Source organism: Cydia amplana, chromosome Z, assembly GCF_948474715.1.
Source record: "Cydia amplana chromosome Z, ilCydAmpl1.1, whole genome shotgun sequence".
In the NCBI taxonomy this organism is placed as follows: Eukaryota; Metazoa; Arthropoda; class Insecta; order Lepidoptera; family Tortricidae; genus Cydia; species Cydia amplana.
This window is the reverse complement of record NC_086096.1, coordinates 38,148,008-38,168,067: the sequence shown is the minus strand read 5'-3', so window position 1 is coordinate 38,168,067 and position 20,060 is coordinate 38,148,008. Positions and strand designations below refer to the sequence as shown.

Genomic DNA, 20,060 nt, shown 5'->3' with positions numbered 1-20,060 from the left:
AATAAGTGCTGATCATCTGTTTGGCTGTTTAAGGGACCTATGCCTTCATTTGATATGGCCATTTAAAGTTTTAAAAAGTTTGGAACTCGTTAAATAATGGAATTTGTATGCAACATTGCAGTCTCGAAATCGAGACTGCAATGTTTTTAACTTTTTAATTGTTTGAATGACCATAAACTATGCACTTCGCGACCTATGTTTTAACCGGCAACGTCGACTTTGCTGTCCATTTTTGAGAAAAATTATTTTCTATCGTATTTTAACGGAAACGCACGAACGTGTCTTGCTTTTTCAGTCAGTCTTGGTACAAAACAAAAAGTACCGAGGTTGACCGAAGTAGCATAACAAATACAAATGTTTCCGAGAAAATACGATGGAAAACAATTATGCACTACATCTGTAGCCATCTGCAGCGATTTACCGTTAGATTTGTTCTATTTCCTCGTTGCTTGGCGTTTTGTTAATATGCCACTGAACTATTATATCACAATGGTGACAAATGTGGTTACTTTGCACCAACGTTTGCTTGTGGCATTGGCAAGTGTTGCAAAGCGAGTAATTTTATTTTAGTATACAATGGATTATTTTTCATTTGACGCAAACACAATACAACAAAATTCAATTCTTTTAGCCGCCCAGCGACGTATAAAAAAGGTCTCCATTTCCATTCTGTTTTGAATCCGCATTTTGACATACATATTTAAAATTGCCTTTGTCTTATAAGTTTTGATCTGTGCGCGGCTAATAACTCAGTTGACAAAAAAAAGGCGGCAAAAAATTCATCGATCACCAAACATTCTGGATATCGCATCAAGCCCGCAATTATTGATCTTAGTACAAACACCAACACTTAAATGTCCATCGGTGGACCTTATGCCTTCTGTAATAAGGTTTACGAACTGTCTGTTAACAGTGTGGGTGATGTTACAAAACTTTTAAGTCATATTCCTTAGTTTAAATAAACTTTACAGGCGTATAAATTCCTTCTGGCGTGCCGTTTAGTGGACGCCGGGGAGTATGAACGCGCATTGGCGTATACGGAGGCGCTGGCGCGGGCTGTGACGCGTACGCCGCGGGACTACCCGCAGCAGCTGGTGGCTCAGCTGTACCAGTTGGCAGACAGGTTAGTTTTATTAGGGTTCCGTAGCCAAATGGCAAAAAACGGAACCCTTATAGATTCGTCATGTCTGTCTGTCTGTCTGTCCGTGTATGTCACAGTCACTTTTCTCCGAAACTATAAGAACTATACTGTTGAAACTTGGTAAGTAGATGTATTCTGTGAACCGCATTAAGATTTTCACACAAAAATAGAAAAAAAAAACAATAAATTTTTGGGGTTCCCCATACTTCGAACTGAAACTCAAAAATTTTTTTTTCATCAAACCCATACGTGTGGGGGATAGGTCTTCTAATATCATTTTTTTCTAAACTGAATAGTTTGCGCGAGAGACACTTCCAAAGTGGTAAAATGTGTGTCCCCCCCCCCCCTGTAACTTCTAAAATAAGAGAATGATAACACTAAAAAAAATATATGATGTACATTACCATGTAAACTTCCACCGAAAATTGGTTTGAACGAAATCTAGTAAGTAGTTTTTTTTATACGTCATAAATCGCCTAAATACGGAACCCTTCATGGGCGAGTCCGACTCGCACTTGGCCGCTTTTTTTATACAAGCTTTTATTGAACTCTGATCGCCAAAGACGTGAAATGACGCGCTCGGCTACAGCCTAATTTCAACCGTAGAGCATTCCGATAAGGTTCACGATGACGCGCCGCGCACGATAGGCGTGGCGTTAAAAGGGTTGATAACTAATTTAATATCGATGTTTAATATGGCCAAGAAAACTTCCAGTAATAAGACAACGCCAAGACGCATGGCATGTTGGGAAACAAATCTCATATTATATATGATTTTTTTGGACACTTAACACTACGTCGTGCGTTATACGATCAATATTTTACGATCAGAATGGTCTAAATATATATGTGTCTACCATATTTTGTTTTGTCAATCAGAAGAAAATTGTGGTAACTGTATGGGATGCACATTAAGTTACTGCGTTTTAAGAGAGTTTTAAGTGAGATTTTTTCAAAGTAGTGACGATATATTTGCAGGCTCAAATACCACGACCCGGCACTAAACGAAGATCCACCCCTATTAGAAGAGGGTGAACAGAGTGAACCCTCCCCGCGCCACCAGCAATGGCTCGATGACGTCGCCGGGGTGGCGCAAGTGTTAGAGGTAACTATGGTTACGTTCATTGTATATTGCCTTATGGCGTACTCGTCTGGGTAAACTTTGGGAGGCTCTACTTAAGAGTACGTGTCAATTTGTGAAAGTGTTACGTACTACAAGTGTATGTTCATAGTATATTTCCGTATGGCATACTTATCTGGGGCGAAACCGATGTACGTTGTACAAACATGACTAACCCTCAGTACAATTATGACTCCGAGAAACGGTTATTGACTAATACTTATCTGACACATGTAACTGAAATGTATCCCTCCTCCATAAATATAAACTGAAACCTAGTGTGTATTCTGGTAATTCCGACTACTTCAAAATGTCGGCTAACTCCGAAAGTCACCCATAATTCCATCATATTTAAGTCCATTTTTGGAATTACGCGATACTCTGAACTTTTTGGAATCACACGAACACATCTTAGCATTTCAGTTACAGGATTCAAAATATAGCCTACTTATCTAATACCTTTAAACGAGCAATTCTTGTATATATATATTTCGGGGATCTCGGAAACGGCTCTAACGATTTCGATGAAATTTGCTATATGGGGGTTATTGGGGGCGAAAAATCGATCTAGCTAGGTCTTATCTCTGGGAAAACGCGCATTTTCGAATTTTTTTATGTTTTCCGAGCGAAGCTCGGTCACTCAGTATCCTTTAACGTGTCACAGGCGGAAGCGGAAGCGTCTAAACAAGCGACGCCCGTGCACCAACCGCCGCCGGTCGAGATGTACGTGCCGACGCAGTACACGTGGGAGCAGACCCAACAGGCGCAACCACCAGAACTGTACAACGCGGTAAGAAAGTCATCACAGGCCTTTGCGTCTATTACAGACGATTTATGCATTGCTGTTTAGGCAACGGGTTTGGTGACTGTGGCGGCCGATGCGTGAGCGGCACGACCTCCCACATTTTTGGCAGGGAAAACTCTGCCAAAAGAAGAATTATACGTCGTATTAATCCCCGACGCAAAAAGAGGGGTGTTATATGTTTGATGCAATGTCTGTCTGTGTCATTGTAGCTCTCAAGAGTATAAGCTCTTTTCCAAAATGATGTAAGGCATTTTTGGCATAAAGATGGATGTATATGAGACAATACGGCGTCTATCCGTTTTATCCGCTGATGTATCCGACATTGTTTATTTTAGGCATGGTCGGATACAATCAGCTGGAAGTCAGAAGGGAGCTAGCACTCGTTACATACATCTTTAAGCTGCTTAGGGGAAAAATATACAATGCGGATATATTGGGGTCGGTAGGTGTTTGTGTTCCGCGCGCTTGCGTGGCGCGCCGTCAGCCCGGGCCACAGACAAGACATCCTCTAGACTGAGCATAGTAACGCTACCCCCTCTGCCACTTATACGGTAGTTTTACTTCATCTTCGAGTCAATCTCGTGCCGTGATTGGTCCGTGTCTTTGAACGGACCAATCACGGCACGGGATTCGCTCACCTCGTCCCCCCGCACCCCCGTATTTTTGGCAGCATCGGTTTCATGAAATAATTGCTATAAACTCAGTCTAGAGGATTCCTAGTCTATGGCCCGGGCTGCTGGCCGTGCCGCGCGCGCGCACCGAGCTGCTGCGCGAGGCGCCGACGATGCGCGCCGTGCGCACCCTGAACCTCATAGCCTCGCATATAGACCTATTTTCATGTACGAGTGAATTCACTAAAGTAGCTTTAATAACTCTTTGTTATATTGAATAGGTAAAAATATAATTTGTTAGATATAGGTACTTGTGTATTTGTATGTAATCTTTAGCTACATTATCGCATTGGGTGCAACCTGTAATGATAATTGTATGTGTAAAAAAAAAAAATTGTTGGCATAATGCGGTTTATTTTTTTTATGGTAACACAATTTAATCAACTAAAGACCAAAGACCTGTGCACACCGGATCCGTGTACTAGGCGCGCACGTGCGCGTTGTAATATATAGATTCTAACGAGAGACGACACACCACTTGCGTAACGTGTGCGTGCTCTGGCCTTCTTTTTAACAGTCCTTAAATACGTACAACTTTAATACAATAAGGTATTTGACTACTAGTCAAATCAGTTTCTTTTTTCGAACTGTCAAAACGATTTGGCTACTATGGTATTTATATGAAACACTAGCATGTGACGTCACAAATCATATTACCTACTCTTTATAGTTCTATACGGGTTCTAAAATAGATATTGTGTTTAAAAATAACTGCTGTCTACGTTTCTTCATTAATCTTCTGGTGCTTTATTTCATGCATGGTGTAAAATAATTTATTTACTAATACCCTATTGTGCAACCGTTTGGTATTTTTAAAAAGGCTAACACATTGTTTTAAAACAGCAACCGTTACAATCGGCGTACCCGGAGCCCTACCAACCGGAGCCCTATCGACCCGAGGAGCCCTATTACCCGCGTCAGCAGCCCGCGGAATACGCGGATCCGGAGTATTGGCCGCAAGAACAATATCAGTACGAGGTAAGATACAATTATAGTTTGTCAAAGGACTGTCTCATTTCAAACATAGAGAGAATTATACTATCTTTGTCTTACACTATACCCAGTTTGTTTTTTTTAGCATTAGGAAAAAGGTAAACAATCTTGATGTGTATTTTAATTGAAAAACACGTTTTAAAAATAAGTCACGGCAAATATGTAACAATTATTAATCTAATACGATCATTTATATTCTTCAGCTTTCATAAACAATAGTTACTGATTTTGTAAGCGTTTTTCAATTAAAAGACATGTCAAGATCGCTTACCTTCTTTCTAATGCTAAAAAAACGAACTATAGTACTAGCACGCAAAATAAAAGGATGAGTATAGTTTTATTTGTTTTTATTTACTGACAATTTGGATTGACCAATTATACAGAACTGACCAAAAAAACTGAAACAAAATATTCTACCTTTTCCTAATCAGACCGTCTAGCATGAGTTGCGTTCGCGCGCGCGTGTCCATACTTGAAGTTGCGCAAGATGTATGGAGTCGCGCGCGTGAACTCAACTCATGCTAGCAGGACTGTGCTATAACCGCGAAAATCTAAGATCGCAAATTGCGGGCATCTGTCTCTGTCACTCTAATTACGCGTTCATTGGAGTATAAGAGAAAGATCCTCGCAATTTGCGAGTTTCGGTTTTCGCGGTAGGCCCTCTGAACACAATACCGAATATGTCCTTAAACGGTTCCCCACTGATTTTTACACCTTGTACAGTCGCCATCAGATATATCGGAGCGGCTGAGGCGCTCATAAATACCTGAACACGCCTCTATTATCAAGGCGTTAAAGTGCTTGTTCACATATTTTTGAACACCTTGGCCGCTCCTATATTTCTGATGGCGACTGTATAATACGATGTAGTAAAATATCAAACTAGAAAAAAATACATTCTGTTTTGTGCATTTGGTGATGGTGTGCTATTCCCAGTCCAACACATACCTACTTAAAGTTCGTCTAGGCTAATTCTGCACCGACTTTAATAGAACAAAGTGAGGAGTGTCATTATAAACGTCATATTTTCTTAGAAATTGTGCATTAATTATGACATCTGCTCACTTTGTCATCGCAAATGCCATGCAGAGTTACCTTGGTCCGACTCTCAATAAAAATTAGTTTAAAATCTCCGATATATGTACAGTCAGCAGCAGAAGTTGCTAAGCGGGCGAGGTGTTCAAAATTATCTTGACGCGACTTTGTTGTTAAGAGAATTCCGTGTCAAGGTAATTTTGAACACCTCGCCCGCTTAGCAACTTCTGCTGCTAACTGTACTTGTAAATATATCATAATTGAAATAGTAATTCATTTCATATTTTTCCATGCCGCCAGGAGGGAAAGGTATAGAACCACATTATTTTTGTGTGAATGCTTTATTTAACACCATAAGTAAATAACTTAGCTCACGAGTACATTACATTTTCTTTTGAAGCTTGCCTTACACACACACACACAACACATTATATTAGCACTTGCGTACACAACACATTTATGATTAACTAACACACGCGCTGTAATTATTTATGTGATACAAGATAAATATGTGCGATGTGCCGCATTGTGACAGGAAAAAACTTATATAAGTACCTGTAAATCTTTAGAAAATTCACGTTAGTATGGAATAACAGTAGACAATTTCGTGGAATGATATACACACCACATTAAATTACTAAACACGGTTTTGAAGAGATGACCGCAACACCGCACACAGGTGCAATTTCATTTAAGTCTTGACTCAGTTTTTCAAACTACTAATAGGGAATATTACGCGAAACTCTGCGTAAGGGGCGCCACTTTCACAATCAGTCACAATCTAAGGGTCTACCTTAAACGAGAGAGTCGAAATTTTGTTATCTAACCTCTCTCTTGCATATTCGAGCGATAAAGAGGCAAATGGCTGAGTTGCGATTTCGCGTTTCCCGGTAAGCCCTTTGTAAACAAACCGCTTTAATGTATCAATGTCATATTTGATTGTCTGTGAAAACTTGTCAAAAAAAGTTTAAGGCACAGTATGAATAAGTTACTCTATGGTTTACGTAAGGCGCTAGTGCTGCACTCTGGCGGCAAAACATTGCGGTAATACTCCCTATTAAGTCGAAATTTGAGTTCTTATCGAGACCTGAGTCTTTTGTACAGAGTTGACTACAATAGTTTTCTAAATTGCATTTCCACATGAAATTCATGTATTAGGTATACATAATTCAATAAAGCATATTTTACTTAGTGTTCATGTAGATATAAACCTACAAATACTTTGACGAAGCCTTTATCCGAAGGCTCGAGTCTTTAGTTGAGCTTAAAAGACTCTGATTTTTTTAAAGCGAAGGATGCGTAAAAACGAGTCGTGTTCAAATTCAGACTCAAGGGACTTGAGTTCATGCCAACGACACTGGCTGTGACTAGGGTTTGCAATCCGGATCCGAAATGTATGAAAGTATCCGGATCCGCGGATATTCCCATACGTTTCGGATCCGTCGTGCAAACCCTATCTGTGACAGCGGGTTGTCTTCTCTACTCCATCTAGTTGCGGTGATCTGTACGCTAAGCACTAAGAATTCCGTACATTGACCCGCTAGTTCCTAATTCTATCGCATGCCCATAGTTATATTGCTGTCCCGCTCGCACTGTGGCATTGACCGCCGCCGGGCAGGTGAAACAGCAAAATATAGTTTGTCAAAGGACTGTCTCATTTCAAACATAGACAGAGAGAATCATACTACCTTTGTCTTACACTAGTACTAGCACGCAAAAGAAAAGGATGAGTATAGTTTTTTGTTCTTATTTACTGACAAATTGGTTTGATCAACTATAATTACGTGCGTGCGATAACAATAGGAACAGGACAGGGAAAATCTTCGTGCTTAAGCGTCCGTACTTTACAAACACAACTCAATCATACAAATTAGTTCCATACATCCATTTCTATCTTTACACATCATTACATATCACTACTCTACTTAAGTTTTGTGTATTATTAAAGCGGCCATATTTAAATGCAATATTTACCTGAAGAATTGTTATATTTATGTTATATTTCTCAGCAATTTGTTACATTAGTTAAGATCGGGATATCTGTCAATAGACTGCGCAACATTGTCCGCGCAATATTTTTATTATAAGTTCATATTGTTTATTACCTTTGACCGCTAAAGACGTCAACTGACGCGCGAGGCTACAGCTAGGGTTTGCAATCCGGATCCGAAATGTATGAAATTATCCGGATCTGGATCCGCTACAGCGCAATAACAACCTTCGTGCACTCCGATAAGGCTCACAATGACGCACCGCGCATGAACAATTCAACTTCATTTTATTTTCTTATATTCCATTCAGCTTCACACCACATCTTAAATACGTTTTTCGTAATAAAAATAAACTAAATCTATTCTAATTATACTGAAAAATAATTGGCCCAACTCATTAATTTAGAAGTTAACTGTAGTTTAGTAATAAAGAAATAAATTTTGTTCAATATCCTACAACCGATTTTATTGCTACAAACCAACCAGAACCCCTAGTGTAAATTTCATTCGATAGGGTGACGAGCGTTCGCGTATCTATTTTTGTATGGGATTCTAACAGCGCGCCAAGCGGGACGTTTAGGAAACTCAAAATCCCATGCAAAGTGACACTCAACGCAAACGCGTACGTCACGTCGCGCTATCGAATGCAATTTACACTAGGGGTACTGTTACTGTTACACGGTGTAACAAATAGTTCGCGAGTTCCAATTTTTGTGTAAGTAGTAATAAAATATTTTTTTACTGTTACAAACATTTATTTCAGTACATTTTGTTGTGCGGCATATTGACATATATCCCTAGTCCCAATTCTCGTAAGGGCTAATGTAAACTGCAACTATATCTCTTGCGTGGAATATTGGTCCCTATAACAGTACATTTATATTGAGTAGCTATCCGTTAAATGTTTGTAGATTTTTGCATATATTCTTTATATTAAGCCAAAGCAGAAGAGACTTGAACTGTCATAGGGACAATCGACGCGAATGGCACGGTGCAAACTTACCGTGGTCGCAGTTAGATTCACATTTCAATGTACATTGTCCTTACGAGTTCACAATAAAGTGTCCTTATAAATATGTTTGTGTCCGTCGCCGCCGCAGCCGCCGCGCGTAAGTACCCGCCGCGCCCCCACCGCCCGCGTCCCGCCCCGCACACTACACACCCTCCCCTCGTTTGACGAGTCGCTAGAAATGATCGAATACCATCGCTCGCCCGGCCTACGCAAACGCATACACCCTAAGAACAAAACCGTCAATGTAGGCTTCGAAGCGGGAACGTCGCCCGGTAGGATGCGCACTATATCGCGGGGAAGCACTGACTCTAGCGAGAGCAAAAAGAAACCTCTATCCGATTTAGACATACAGATAGCGCATAGCCCGCAACTAGGCGTCTCTGCCAACGAGCCCACTAAGTCGCAAATGTTCGAAGCGAACAGACGAGGCCGATACGGCAAAGTCATAAGCAACACCGTAGACACATGGGCGCGACAAACAGTCCACATCCGCGACGGCACGTATAAACCTCTCATATTCGGCGGGACTTATCCTATAGAAGTACCCGCTTCACCGCCCGAAGAAAAAGAAAAACCGGTAAAGAAAACCGTACCCGTCGCTGAGGTGAAAGCGACTATGGACCAAGCGACACACAGGCGAGAATTGAAGAAGACTATCGAACGCAGCTTGGACAGATTCGAAGCGATACTCGCCAAAAGAGATCCCGCCAGTAAACGACAGGCGTTTTCGAAACGCGTCGTCAACACGTTCGATATAGACGAGCCGGTGAATGTTGGCGAGACGAGAGACGTGCTGAAAGACAAGGACGCGAGATACTACGTTTCGGGGCCGAAGACGTTTAACATTGACGAACCTGTCGCGTTTATTTAAGGTGCAGTGAGTTCAGCGAACGCAGCGCGCTGAATACTGAGCGGACGGCCGTGAGTGGCCGGGATCGCGGATATTATTATTAAATTATTATAAAAAAAAGTAATCGATGAGTTTGATAAAAAAAATTACGCATTTTAGAAGCAATTTTCATGTTTGAGCAAAAATAGTTACCAATTTTATTGGTGCTTTTAGAGTCATTTCATTAGTCTGTATAGGGGTAAAATTACACTAATATAAATTAGTGTTTAGCTAAAGGAATCTCAGTTTTATTTTATTTATAATAAAATTAAATAGTTTATATATTTCATTGTAGTTGGACAAATATGTTGCGTTAATGTTTTTATTTTTGTGATATACGAACCAATGTACAATTTCAAGTTAAAATAGTTATATTATAATTATAAAATAGTTAAGAATCAGGTCCTCACATAACGTGCTATGTACAGCCATCATATATATCGAGGCGGCCAAGGCGCTCACAAATATCTGAACACTAGAGTAGGTACGTACCGTGTTCTGATATATTTGAGCACCTCGTTAGCTCCGATATATCTGATGGCGACTGTACACCAATGTTTACGCAATTGTTTTTTTTATAAAAGTTTTTACCATGCGGTACGTTAATTATATAAGCTTTTTATAGAAAATATACTATATAGTCAAAGTAATGTAGGAAAAATGTGATTTTGTTCAAAAGTATTCAAATGTTAGTTAATAAAAGTTATTAAGGTAAGGACGCTAAGCATGAAGAATTTCGCATATCTACCCGCCTGTTCCTATCTCTATCGCACGCGCATAGTTATACAGTATGCAACTGAACGAAAAGCAATTACTTAAACCCGTTAAGAGCCAACAGGAGTGGTAATTTCTCCATACAAACGTACTCGACTGTTTCCTCCGTGGGGTTTGAAGCTAGAGCAATGATTTTTTCAACACAGATTAATATTGTCAATATCTGTATCGGACCGTTTTGCTTTTTTTGATATTTTTGTTTTTTAAGGCGCTAGAGCCCTTCAAACATGGCCAAAATGGCCTAATTGACATGCCGCAATGAGAGGCGTGGTATTCAAAACTGATATCGATTAGCCACAAAAGCAAAACGGTCCGACACAGATAATTTCATAATCATTTAGATTTTCAAATTTGGTTTCGATTGATAAGTTTTGGAGGAGGAAACAGTCGAGTACGAAACCTCGATTTTTGAGATTTTTACGCAGGATTTTTCGCCTTGTCCTTATCGCACTAGTTTTAGGAGCCGCTTCCGTTAGCGAGACGGGTATATTTACCTAAAATATTTAAATCTCAGCTCCTGTTTCGTCTTAATGTTTAGGTCATACTAAACAACTTTTACTATGGGACCAACCCCGAAAGCGTGGAAAAAAAATTTGATGGTTCAAACATTTTGCTGGTTTGACGTTGAAATTTCCTATGGGAGAGTCAATTTTTTTTCGCGATTTCGGGGTTGGTCCCATAGTAAAAGTTGCTTAGTATGACCTAAACATTAACGGGTTCGCTTTTGCTTTTCGTTCAGTTACATACTGTATTGCTGTCCCGCCCATGATGCCGGGGGTCAATGACACTGAGCGAGAGGGACAGCAGTATATTTATGCGCGTGCGATAGATATAGGAATAGGCGGGTAGATGTACCAAATTATTCGTGTTTAAATAGCGTCCTTACTAAGTTTACACGTTTAATTAAATATTATATAACGTTTTGTGACATAATAAACATAGTCACGACTAGTAATGTAAATCAATAGTACAGTCAGCAGCAGAAGTTGCTAATCGGGCCAGGTGTTCAAAATGATCTTGACGCGACTTTATTGTTAAGAGAATAAGTGAGTGTCAAGGTAATTTTGAACACCTCGCCCGCTTAGTAACTTCTGCTGCTGACTGTACAATAGTTCTCTAGAAACAGTTAGAGCAGGACCAAGCTAACTCTGCATGACATTTGCAATGACCAAGTGTGGCCATGTCATCATTAATGTCAAATCTCTATGAAAATTGTTCAATATGGGTAAGTGTGGCTTAGGGATAAGTGTGGCTGGCCTTCACATAGGGGCCTGTTGATTAGTGTTTATTGCGAGTTGGCTATATACTTGCGTTTAGTGACAAATGTATGAACTAGTAATAAATATTAATCAATGTGTAAACAGGCCCCAATGTGACGGCCAGTCACACTTACCCATATTGACCTTATGACATTTATAATGACACTCCCACACTTTGTTCAAGACGGTGCAAAGTTAGCTTAGACGGACTCTAGGTACAGTCAGCAGCAGAAGTTGCTAAGCGGGCCAGGTGTTCAAAATGATCTTGACGCGACTTTATTGTTAACAGAATAAGAGCGTGTCACGGTAATTTTGAACACCTCGCCCGCTTAGTAACTTCTGCTGCTGACTGTACTAATAGTAATTGCATAATGTGAATTATGTGACGTAATATAATAAATATTTTTTTTTGTTATTTATATAATTTACAAATTTGTCGTAAAGGCACTAAACACATAATAAATGTTAATGTAATACATACTGTTGTAAATTTGTAATGTTTTGAATTGTATTTTTTAAATCGTATTGTAATCTAATCTCCATAGTTCAATGAGTTGTAGCAAAAAAATTAAGTATTAAATGTTTACGATATACAAAATTATTATAATTTTCTGAACCTTACTTTTAAACTAAAACTACATCGTGTTTAAAATTGGTGTATTGCAAGCGTGGCCTGCGCTTTAAATAAATGAGAAGACACAAAAACATGGCTAAACAAAACACACACACACACACACCACATATGCACACATCATCCCTACTACGCTTTCTTCCCTCGCTTGAATAAATGTTGTACTATGTTATCTAATCACTGGTAGATACGTGTATGTATACATTAAAAAGTCTGTCAATAGTGAACTTTTCTATTAAGACAAAGTGACATGTATTAGGGCTCATTTAGACGGCGCGCGAACTCGTATACAATTTCGTTACATTGCGGACCATTGAGGTTACGTCAATTAAGCCGACCGATCAAACGACGCAATGTAATTAAACTAACATGCGAGTTCTCGCCCCGTCTAAATGAGCCCTTAATGGCACAAAACTCTGTCTTATCATTTTTTCTGCAAATATTTTTGAGCCTAAGGTCAATGTGGGTAAAACCGTCTATAAGGGAAGACCGACAAGCTCTTTCGTCGCTTTTAACTCTAGCGGTACAAACGGTCCTCTACTCCACTTACAGACGATCCGTAGAGCAGGAGTGAAGCTATTCCTTTCTGACTGTGTCTGAGCGACGTACGTACAAATACGAGAGTTCTTGCCCTATGACGATCTTCCCAACAAAAATTGTATTTGCCGGCCTTCGCCACATTGACTTTAGTATTATGGCAAAAGAAACTAGCTGTGCAAGATGTTTTGGCTGTGCATTCAAAAGAAAATTAATTGCATGGGAGAAAGCTTATCAAATCGATGTTAAAATCTGCAAAACTTTATGCTTTGCTTTGCTGAAACCTTAAGAGGTAAAATTATCTGAGCTCCTTTTTATATTTAGGTATTAAAATCAATGTAGGTTCTTACCTCTTAGACGCTCTTGCGTCTGCTAGCTGGCGCGGTTGCACGGAGCGGGTTAACGAAAAATAGTATGAGCAGCGCTAGTTGGCGCGGACGCGTGCGACGGATTTTACCTACAATGGCACACGAGTGCGTGCGCCCGCTCCGTGCCCTCACGCTAGCGGCTCGGCCACGACATTGAGCGACTTTGTGACGGAGACACAGCGATCGAACCTTTCGTTCCCACCTATGGTTGTCGCTGCCGCCGTCGCAAGTCACTCAATGTCGTGGCCGAGCCGTATGACTGGCATATAAAATGTATTTATTGCTGTCGTGCTTTTAACAACATTTGTTTACTGTGCCTATTGTTTTCACCCCTGTTCTCGCGACCGTTCGAAAGAGTACTTGTTTTTATAGGTTAATACCAAAATCTTATCATATTCGTCAATTCGGTCATGAGACACAAGAAAACTTGAATATACAAGTAGGAGCAAATTTATTCGTAATTACAATGAGGTCTTATAAAAAAAAATCTTAGGTTTGAGTTATTTACCCAAACTATCTAACAAGAGATGCCAAATAAGTTACACTGAGGATTCATACTTGAATATTATACACACACCGCAAAAATATCTGACACGATTTTATTTCTAGAGCCATAAGAGCGTGTCGCATATTTTTCGGCCTTCGAAGAGTAACATATTATTGCAGGTATATTAAACACTATAATAGCCAATAAGTAAACAGGCCCTAAGGTCCTGTTTTTCCATTGATTACTAATCAATGTAAACTGGCCCTAAGACAAGTGTACACGCTCGTAGGGGCCTTATCAGATAAAAATAAATGGTTGCTTATCTTCAAAATGGACTTAATTAGAATACTGGTGTCTTTGAGAAATTAACTTAATTTAAGCTCAAGGGCCCGTTTCTCAAAAGCGTGTAACTTGTAATACAAGTGGAAGCCCCTTTCTAACAAAAGCTGTCAAAAAGTGACATCCGCTTGTATGTATTACAAGTTACAAGCTTTTGAGAAACGGGCCCCAGGAATGCACCTTTGAAATTAACGGAGTTTAAAAAAACCACAATTTATAACAGTTACAAGCAGTTTCTACAAATCATTAGCTAATCATCTCATTAGTAAGCATGCAACTACAGTCAATGCTGCCCAAACCGTATAATGCAAATTATCTCTCCCGGAATATTATAAAACATAATATATAACTTCTAGCGACCCACCATATAAGAATAATTGTCAGTTTTTGAATCAATGGTATTAAACAATAGAATATAATGTTTTGTTTTAAATCGAACGAAACGTTTGTTCCATTTAATAACGATTTAAATTTTACTCACACACCTAAACCTTCCTCAAGAATCACTCTATCGATAGGTGAAAACCGCATGAAAATCCGTTCAGTAGTTATTGAGTTTATCGCGAACATACAGACAGACCCGGCGGGGGACTTTTTTTTATAACTTACGAGTAGGACCGTGGGACGCTAGAGGATAAATAGTTATTAATAATTATACAATGTATTAAAGTAGAACATAAACTTTATTCAATAGATGTCAATACATGCCGTTTCAGGAAGATATTGTTATTTCTGTATATACATTCGTAAGCCCCAATGTAGCCTTTTTGAGCCTACTGTGGGGCTCAGTAAATTTGTATAAGATTGTCCTATAAATCCTATAATATATATTTATTAATTAAAAATCATCTTGAATAGTTATGCGTCTATTACACACTTTTCATAATAATGACTAAATGACTGGAGTGTTATAATTATAAACCATTTCGATGTTATTTGATCATCGAACTTTAAATTGAGAAACGCATTGTATTGACGCTTAATAGTTAATAACCTATCGACGTTTTTGAAAACGATCCAAAACAATATCTTCCGGGAGAGATTGAAATCATTCACCTTGCACTCTACACAAACAAAACACGTACTCTATCGGCGGTCAGACGTTTGCGTTGCGTATTCTGTGCGTGTGTGGCACAGGCGCCGGCGGACGCGGGCGCGGCAGCGGGGCCGGGAGCGGACGAGGCGGACGAGCCGAGGCCGCAGATCACGATGCCCGGGGCGGCCGCGAGCCGGCCGGCGATGTACGCGGACTACGAGGATGATAGACCGCCTAGTGCTGATGTGAGTAAAAGATGCGTTGCCTATTCTGTGCGTGTCTGAGAGTGAGACAGGCGGGCGCGGCAGCGGGGCCGGGAGCGGCCGAGCCGAGGCCGCAGATCACGATTGTACGCGGACTACGAGGATGATAGACCGCCTAATAGTGCTGATGTGAGTAAAAGACGCGTTGCGTATTCTGTGCGTGTGTGAGAGTGAGACAGGCGGGCGCGGCAGCGGGGCCGGGTGCGGACGAGCCGAGGCCGCAGATCAAGATGCCCGGGGCGACTGGCGATCCAGGGGGTGGCGACGGTGGTGGTGCCCCCTGGGCCATAGGGCCCAGCATAGCATAGCAGCATAGCTTATAGAAGCTGTGTGTAGGACAACAGTAGATATATTTTTGTTTAAAAAAAAACATTACAATTTGAGGGTGCGGTCAATTATTGGAGCCATGTTGTACGCACAAGTCACGCAAGCAAGCACATTGCCGTTTCACAAAAGGATATGTATATTACAACGCGCATCCGTTGTGCACAGACCCTAACCTAACTAGTCAAATTGCGACGGTTTAAAATTAATTTAGCCGGCTATAAACTAAATTGAAAACGGAAGAATTTGATAATAACGAGTTGCTAATACTTACTAAATAATATTAATAATATCCCATATCTTGCGTTAACCCTTTGACCGCCAAAGACGTCAACTGGCGCTCGCGGCTACAGCCCAATATCAGCCATCGTGCATTCCGACAAGGTTCACGATGACGCGCCGCGCACGATACTCGTGGCGTTGAAGGAGTTACAGCAAGACACTTAACGGACAATTTTATACCTTATCCTGATTAAAATAAGGCCTATGAATCCTCAGTCAACGTACGTTATAACATGTTTTAATTTTACAGACTGACCGCGACACGGACACTCCGAAGCCAGCCAAGAAGTCAGACTCCAAGAAACAGGAGCCACAGAAGAAATCCGGCTGGCTCGGCGGGATTTTCACCAAACTCACGCTGCGGTCGCCCAACCAGATGATACTGCCTGACGACAAGAATCCATCTGTGAGTAGGACTAGGACTAATGGGAATAAGGTGAGAAGGGAAAGGCGTACCGAGATGCCGACCCTCCTCTAGAATCAAATTTAAATTCTCTAGAACTTGGAATATTTAAGAAATTAGGATTTGGTCACACATTTAACCTTTTCGACGCCGTGTCAAACACAAAAGCTGTCACTCGGACACTCGGATGCCACGTTACCGAGTGTCAAAACTGAAATTGAACTTTATGCGTGTGCACGTAGGTCTATGTTGCTCTGTGGTATGTGATCGATTAATCCGTCTTTGGCGTTGGACCTGCGGTGCTGATATATCCATCATTGGCGTCCAAAAGGTTAACTAGACGACATTATTATACTCCAGCCAGCGATTCAGTCGCGCGATAGTAGCGATGCAAAACCGTGTTTACGTGTGCTTGAGAATATGACATGGGTCAAAATTATTTTCGTTGTCTCGTTTTTTGTCCCCAAAAAATGTGACCGAGTAGAGCTTTTTGTACGGGGAGAAAAGTTTTTAATTTTTCTCAAGAGAATTATAATCTACAGCTAGAAAGACATGCAATAGCCCTTAACTTTTTTTAAATATTCGATAAAAAAGAAAAATAGAAACGTGACAGAGTGGTCAGAAACAAGACAACGGAAATAATTTTGACCCATATGGCCAGCGGCAGTATCGCGACTGTATCGATACTGTATGCTGCTAAATCGCTACAAAAAGTTCCTTAGACTTAAGTTTTCATGCAAATGATTCGAGTAATTAAGTTTTCCAACATATTTTGTTTATATTTGCTCTTTTCCTAAAAAATATTCGTATTGATTAAAGCCAAATAGTAGAAAAAATATCTCCATAAGTTGACGAGTTCCAGTGTTATAATTATAAACTTATATATTTTTAGTATATTTCTATATTATTCCTTTCTGTATTATATGTAGGTTTATGTATTTATTATACCTATGTTATATTTCTTCTACATGTTTGTTTTCTTAATAATTACTGTTAAATAAACATGTTATTTTTTATGTCTTTTTAATATTCTCCCGCTTGTTGTCCTGATACTATCTATATTTATTATTTATATTTAATATTAATTGCACAAACGAAAACCTTCACAAAAGGTAAACTTAATACCAAGAGACACTCTCTACCTGTCAACCCTGTTATATATTTTATAACCCTTTCACCGTCAAAACTTACACTACAGTATGTGGTTCAACTTTTATAGTTATTCTGTCCCATCAGCCAGGCGACAATAATAGCGTAGTTTGTTAAAAGAAATGTTATACTACGTTCAACTAAAATGCTAAGTAGATTATGGAACCCATTATGGAAAGGCTTATAACTGCCATAAAAATGTTTGGTTATTTTAACTAGGTACCATAAAACCAGGATTTTAAAAGTTACCCAGTCGACCGTAACCATGGCAACGAGTGTCAAGAAAAAGTTGACCCATTTAACCTGCGCACAAAAATCACAATCACAACCCACGACGACTTTAGGCGTCATCGGCGTTGAAAGGGTTATGACTATAGGGCTGGCTCCCGGTCCTGAAACTGGGAATTCCAGGTTCTCGTCTTAAAAATTCAGTCCCGGTAGCTTCATAAAAAAATCTTTTTTTGTTTCATTTTAACAACAGAGTTATTAGTCCCGAAATCAAGTTGCACCACAGATATTTTATTCTCACACAAAGTAAGTTCGACTTTCTTAATATAACTATGTATATCAAAATGAATAACCCTGTAACAACCCGTTTCTGAACAAACATATAAACATTCCCTCCATTGTTCAGATCGTGTGGGACGCCGTGAACAAGCGCTGGCAGAACCTAGACGCCGACGGCGAAGAAACGGCGTCGGCGCCGCCGCCGCCGCCCAAGACCGCCGACATTCCGGCCATGCAGTAAGTACTGACATATGAGCATTCCCCCACTGTTCAGATTGTGTGGGACGCGGTAAACAAGAGCTGGCAGAACCTAGTCGCCGACGGCGAAGAAACAGCTTCGGCGCCGCCGCCGCCGCCTAAAACCGCCGACATTCCGGCCATGCAGTAAGTACCTACTGACATATGAGCATTCCCCCACTGTTCATATTGTGTGGGACGCGGTAAACAAGAGTTGGCAGAACCTAGACGCCGACGGCGAAGAAACAGCTTCGGCGCCGCCGCCGCCGCCTAAAACCGCCGACATTCCGGCCATGCAGTAAGTACCTACTGACATATGAGCATTCCCCCACTGTTCATATTGTGTGGGACGCGGTAAACAAGAGCTGGCAGAACCTAGACGCCGACGGCGATGAAACGGCATCGGCGCCGCCGCCGCCGCCCAAGACCGCCGACATTCCGGCCATGCAGTAAGTACTGACATATGAGCATTCCCCCACTGTTCAGATTGTGTGGGACGCGGTAAACAAGAGCTGGCAGAACCTAGACGCCGACGGCGAAGAAACAGCTTCGGCGCCGCCGCCGCCGCCTAAAACCGCCGACATTCCGGCCATGCAGTAAGTACCTACTGACATATGAGCATTCCCCCACTGTTCATATTGTGTGGGACGCGGTAAACAAGAGTTGGCAGAACCTAGACGCCGACGGCGAAGAAACAGCTTCGGCGCCGCCGCCGCCGCCTAAAACCGCCGACATTCCGGCCATGCAGTAAGTACCTACTGACATATGAGCATTCCCCCACTGTTCATATTGTGTGGGACGCGGTAAACAAGAGCTGGCAGAACCTAGACGCCGACGGCGAAGAAACAGCTTCGGCGCCGCCGCCGCCGCCTAAAACCGCCGACATTCCGGCCATGCAGTAAGTACCTACTGACATATGAGCATTCCCCCACTGTTCATATTGTGTGGGACGCGGTAAACAAGAGCTGGCAGAACCTAGTCGCCGACGGCGAAGAAACAGCTTCGGCGCCGCCGCCGCCGCCTAAAACCGCCGACATTCCGGCCATGCAGTAAGTACCTACTGACATATGAGCATTCCACCACTGTTCATATCGTGTGGGACGTGGTAAACAAGATCTGGCAGAACCTAGACGCCGACGAAACGGCCGCCCAAAACCGCCGACATTCCGGCCATGCAGTAAGTACCTACTGACATATGAGCATTCCACCACTGTTCATATCGTGTGGGACGTGGTAAACAAGATCTGGCAGAACCTAGACGCCGACGAAACGGCCGCCCAAAACCGCCGACATTCCGGCCATGCAGTAAGTACCTACTGACATATGAGCATTCCACCACTGTTCATATCATGTGGGACGTGGTAAACAAGATCTGGCAGAACCTAGACGCCGACGAAACGGCCGCCCAAAACCGCCCACATTCCGGCTACGCAGTAAGATACCATCGCCCACACTGTTAACTGTACATCGGTGGACCTTACGCCTTTTGTAATAAGGTCCACCGACGTACAGTTAGGAGTGTAGCTGTTTGTACTATCATAATTTATAGTCTGTCAAGCCGGATATGTCAGTAACAAGGTAAAGCAAACTAAAGTATGGTATCCCTAGGAAACGAATAAAAAGCAGCAATGTACTTCGAACAACGATGAAATGTAAACAAAACAGTTCCACAGATAAGATATTTTTCAAATTTGCCGCCTTTTTCTACTGACAAGATTTGCTTGACCAACATATTTGTGTGTTTCTCACGATTATTTGTTCCTGAGTTATGGATGTTAACTTATCTATTTAATAAAAATATTTTCTC

General features: G+C 41.2%; 1 protein-coding gene across 1 annotated transcript in view; it reads left to right on the top strand.

The window, feature by feature from the left end:
- Positions 1-20,060, top strand: part of LOC134660708 (uncharacterized) — a 60,748-nt gene that overhangs the window by 36,257 nt on the left and 4,431 nt on the right. The window contains exons 18-25 of the mRNA XM_063516490.1: positions 972-1,123; positions 2,120-2,246; positions 2,926-3,051; positions 4,581-4,715; positions 8,857-9,636; positions 15,058-15,333; positions 16,208-16,363; positions 18,144-18,253. Coding sequence (XP_063372560.1) covers positions 972-1,123; positions 2,120-2,246; positions 2,926-3,051; positions 4,581-4,715; positions 8,857-9,636; positions 15,058-15,333; positions 16,208-16,363; positions 18,144-18,253 — 1,862 coding nt within the window. The remainder of the gene's footprint in view (positions 1-971; positions 1,124-2,119; positions 2,247-2,925; positions 3,052-4,580; positions 4,716-8,856; positions 9,637-15,057; positions 15,334-16,207; positions 16,364-18,143; positions 18,254-20,060) is intronic.